Genomic DNA, 4,492 nt, shown 5'->3' on the forward strand with positions numbered 1-4,492 from the left:
ATTATTACAATAGCTTTTTGATTGATTTCCCTTCCCCAAATCCCTTTCCAATCCATTCACTACATAGCTGCCAAAGCAATATTTCCAAAGTACAAGTCTGACCATATCAAGAAGCTCAACAAGTTCTGGAAGCTTACATTTGCCTCTAGGTTAAAAATATGTGCCTTCGCTCTCTCGTCTCTCTCCTTCCTCTGTTGCTGCCGCCATCATGGACACCGGCCGCATGCAGCCCATCAAGATGGCTCGGATCACCAAGGTTCTGGGCCGGACCAGTTCTCAGGGCCAGTGCACCCAGGTGCGCGTCGAGTTCATGGAAGACATGAGCCGCTCCATCATCCGCAACGTGAAAGGCCCCGTGCAGGAGGGACACGTGCTCACCCTACTCGAGTCGGGACGAGAGGCAGGGAGGCAGTGAAACCCGCCGATGGAGGCCCCTAGACTGCTGCTTGTGGAAGGACTGCTAAGAGATATGTAAAATAAAGAGTTTTGTCTAAAAAAAAAAAAATGTGCCTTCCATTTGACATTTAAGTCTTTCCCAATCTAGCCCCACCTACCTTTCTAGACTTAATGTATACTGTTCCTCTTCCCACATTCTATAGTCTAACTAAACAGGCCTTATTTTTATTTATTTTTTTTACGATCACTCACACACAACTTTCCTTCTCCTTTTTCCCATACATTTATAGTCCGTCCCTCCTATCTGCAATGTGCTCCTTCCTTACCTCCACTTTTCACAATCCACAATCACCTTTGGAAGTCATCTCAGTACTGTCAGAGGTTCTGTTCTTGTGCAATTAGGGGACTGAAAAAAAAAAAAAGGAAGATGCTGCGTGAATCTGCCTGAAGCCAAGAAATAAAGTTTGAATGAATAGTTTGAGTCACTCATTAAACTAAAACATTGGCATTCAGTTTAGAGATCTTCATGAACCTAGAATTTTGAGTGAAGTTATAGAAAACAAAAGGGAAGCAAACCCAACCAGCATAGGCTTTTATATAAAACAGGAATGTGAGATATAACCTAGTTCCCCTCTTCTCTGTGTCTTTTCCAACTACCTTTGTTCTGTTCTTTGAATAGCTTTTTTTTTTTGGTTGGGCAATGAGGGTTAAGTGACTTGTCCAGGGTCATATAGCTAATAAGTGTCAAGTGTCTGAGGCTGGATTTGAATTCAGGTCCTCCTGAATGCAGGGTTAGCGCTCTATCCACTGCACCACCTAGCTGCCCCTTGAATAGCATTTTTATTGACATTGCTGTATCTAGGAGTAAATGCATGTATTACATAGGTGAGCATTATCCTCCCATGGCATCCTACTCACAGCAGTGGATTAAAATGTAATTGGGAAATATTTAACAAGATAAATAAAAATACAATAAAACATAGATAATATTATACTTTAAAACTAAATCGATAAGTTACCCACAGGGATCCTTATGTATGGATTAGTGGCTCCATTTCTATTTGAGTTTGGCACCTATAGCCTATACTAATACCTTGTTGGAGCCTGAAGGTGACACTATGCTCTTAAAGGCTATGTTAGACCCTAATCCAGTGAAGTTTATCAAAGGTTTCAAATATAGGCCTGACAACAGATTGTGTATCTGTTATCCCAGAACTACATATGCTTAGTGTAGAGAGGCTCATCACAAGAAACTTTGCCATCAAAAAATTGATAATTTGATGATGGCAATTCATGAAATATGAAGGTATCATAATTTGTGAACATAGAAGGAATACCTCCACCATTGAAATTGTAGATCTTTCAAATAATCAACTGCAGTCATTATAACTGCCATATCTATAACATTTAAAAGTTTGCAAAGCCCATCATGCACTTCATCTCATTATAAACAGCACATTAGAAATTATTCCATCATATAACAGTCGATAAAGTCAGAAGTGCTTCCAAAGTGATTTCACAGTTTTGCCATTCCATTCCCTTGCCCTGAATTACCACAATCACCAATCACTGAGGCTTAAGTAGAGAATTTTCTATTCCCATCTTTTCTTGGCAGAAAATTTTATGTATGTATGCATATATGTGTGTATAGATGTATATACATGCATACACATATATGCAAATACATCCGCATGTGTGTATGCATATATATGCATATATGTAACACCATATATTATATAATTAGGATATTATATTGCATAGTATAATATGACATAATAATTATATTGAGTGAGAATAACACCTAGCACTTCTAAAACTGTTTGGAAGAAACAAGCATTTTTAAGTGCCTACTATGTGCTAAGTACTTTACAAATATCTCATTTGGTCTTTATAATAACCTATCTGGGAGGTAGGTGCTAGTTTTATCCCCATTTTAAAGTCAAGGTCATATAGCTAGGAAGTGTCTATGGTGAGATTTGAACCCATATTTAATGAGCTAAATGTAAATGAACAAAAAGTGTGTAGTTTAACTTTTTTTTTTCTTTCTTTCTTTTTCTTTCTTTTTTTGCGGGTCAATGAGTGTTAAGTGACATGCCCAGGGTCACACAGCTAGTAAATGTCAAGGGTAGGGGCAGCTAGGTGGCACAGTGGATAGAGCACCGGCCCTGGAGTCAGGAGTACCTGAGTTCAAATCCGGCCTCAGACACAACACTTACTAGCTGTGTGACCCTGGGCAAGTCACTTAACCCCAATTGCCTCACTAAAAAAAAAAAAAAGTAAATGTCAAGTGTCTGAGGTCACATTTGAACTCAGGTCCTCCTGAATCCAGGGCTGGTGCTTTATCTACTGTACCACCTAGTTGCCCCCATAGGTTAACTTTCAAGAAGAAAGTTTTAAACAGGAAAAATACTGAGAGCAGCAAAAGAAATTATTTTTCAATACAAACTCCAAATATTAGAATCATATTTTGACATGATGGTTAGTCAGTTTCTGGTTCTAGGCTATTTATTCATGCCATAGGTTTGCTTTTTATTTGTATCTTTTACCTTCCTTCCCTTCGTTTCCCTTTCTTTTACAATTTTTCTGAAGAGTCCATCCTGGGTGACTTTTCCTTGTCTCAATTTTTGCTTCAAATTCAGTTCTCTGTCTTTTCTCCCTCCACCTCATTCCTCTCCAGTGAAAAGAAAGGTTAAGCATCTTAGAATGGTAGACGTTTAGAGATCAAAAAGGGTTTTTTAGAGATCATTTATCAAATTTGGCAAAAGAGGAAATGGGCTGAGGGAGATAATATGATTTATCTAAGGTCACACATCAAATTACTGACAAAAACATCACTATAACCCAAGTCTTTTGATTCCTATTTTGTTAATAAGCATAACAAAATAGGAATTATACTCCAATGGTTTTGAAAACTTCTCATATTATCATAAGGAAGGCTAATTTTCCTAGCTTAAGGAAGATAAACCATTCCACTTCTATATTGTTTCTCTTCGGTCATTTTAGTGTTGTCTAATTCTTTGTGACTCCATTTGGGGTTTTCTCAACAAAGATACGGAAGTAGTTTGCTGTTTCCTTCTGCAGTTCATTTTCCAGATGAGGCAACTGAGGCAAAACCAGTTAAGTGACTTGCCTAGAGTCACACAGCTAGTAAGTGCTTGAGGCCAGATATGAACTCAGGAAGATGAATCGTCCTGATTCCAGGACTGGCACTCTGTCCATTGCTCCACCTAACTGACTTCTACTCTCTTAGGATCCCATAATTTTCCGAAAAAGGAAAATAATAGATTACATTTCTGTTTCCCGCCCCCAATTCCTGCCCTCAAAGAGATTGTATTCCAACAGGGGGAAGACAACATAAAAAGGGGAACTGAAAAGCAGAGAGAAGTAGCACAGTTTTGTGGTCCAGAAGCCCGGAGCACAGCTGGGACAGGGAATGAAGACTGGCCCAGGCTCTTCCACAAAATAGAGATTTTAGGAGGAATTCACCAATAGAAGGGGGCAGGTCTTATAAAGGGATGTTCCACTCTGAGAGAGGCAGCAAGAATGGTTGGATATTCTAAAGTAAGAAGCCTCGGGAGCTGAGGGAAGTTTCAGGATGAGACAGCATGGTTTAGAAGTCTAGAAGCCAGAAATAAGGTCCATAGCAGAATAAAATCCATTAAGTCAAGAAGATCCTATGATGAAATTCTGCTGCTGACATTAGTTGTGTGATCGCAAGGAAAGTCACTTCATTTTCCCCAATTTTCAGTTTGCTCATCTACAAAATGGACATAAATAAAATCTATCTGGGGGTTAGTGGTGGTATTTTAAGGCTTAACTGAGATAATATATGTAAAATTCTATGAAATATCAACTGTTACCAGAGGTGTCAGGGTAAATTTTTAACAATGGGCTCGTCATTTAAAAAATAATCTATACCTGATACTTTTTGAAATTTATTCTGCATTATTAACATATTCTTCATCACTTTCTTAAGTCTAGATGTCAATAAAACAACAAATCAAGCTCTGATTAGCACTGTCTGCTGATTTTCAAGGTGTACTTGTTCCCACTGAAAATTTAACAACTGACTCCCATTGGAGCTGGATCCAACATA

At 38.5% G+C, this 4,492-nt stretch overlaps 1 protein-coding gene across 1 annotated transcript; it reads left to right on the forward strand.

Moving 5' to 3' along the window:
• The first annotated feature begins 208 nt into the window (after positions 1-208).
• On the forward strand, positions 209-415 carry LOC122750829 (40S ribosomal protein S28-like). The gene has a single exon (XM_043997655.1). The coding sequence runs from the start codon at positions 209-211 to the stop codon at positions 413-415; it is 207 nt and encodes a 68-aa protein (XP_043853590.1).
• Positions 416-4,492: the final 4,077 nt, after the last annotated feature.

This window comes from Dromiciops gliroides, chromosome 1 (genome assembly GCF_019393635.1).
Source record: "Dromiciops gliroides isolate mDroGli1 chromosome 1, mDroGli1.pri, whole genome shotgun sequence".
Taxonomy (NCBI): domain Eukaryota; kingdom Metazoa; phylum Chordata; class Mammalia; order Microbiotheria; family Microbiotheriidae; genus Dromiciops; species Dromiciops gliroides.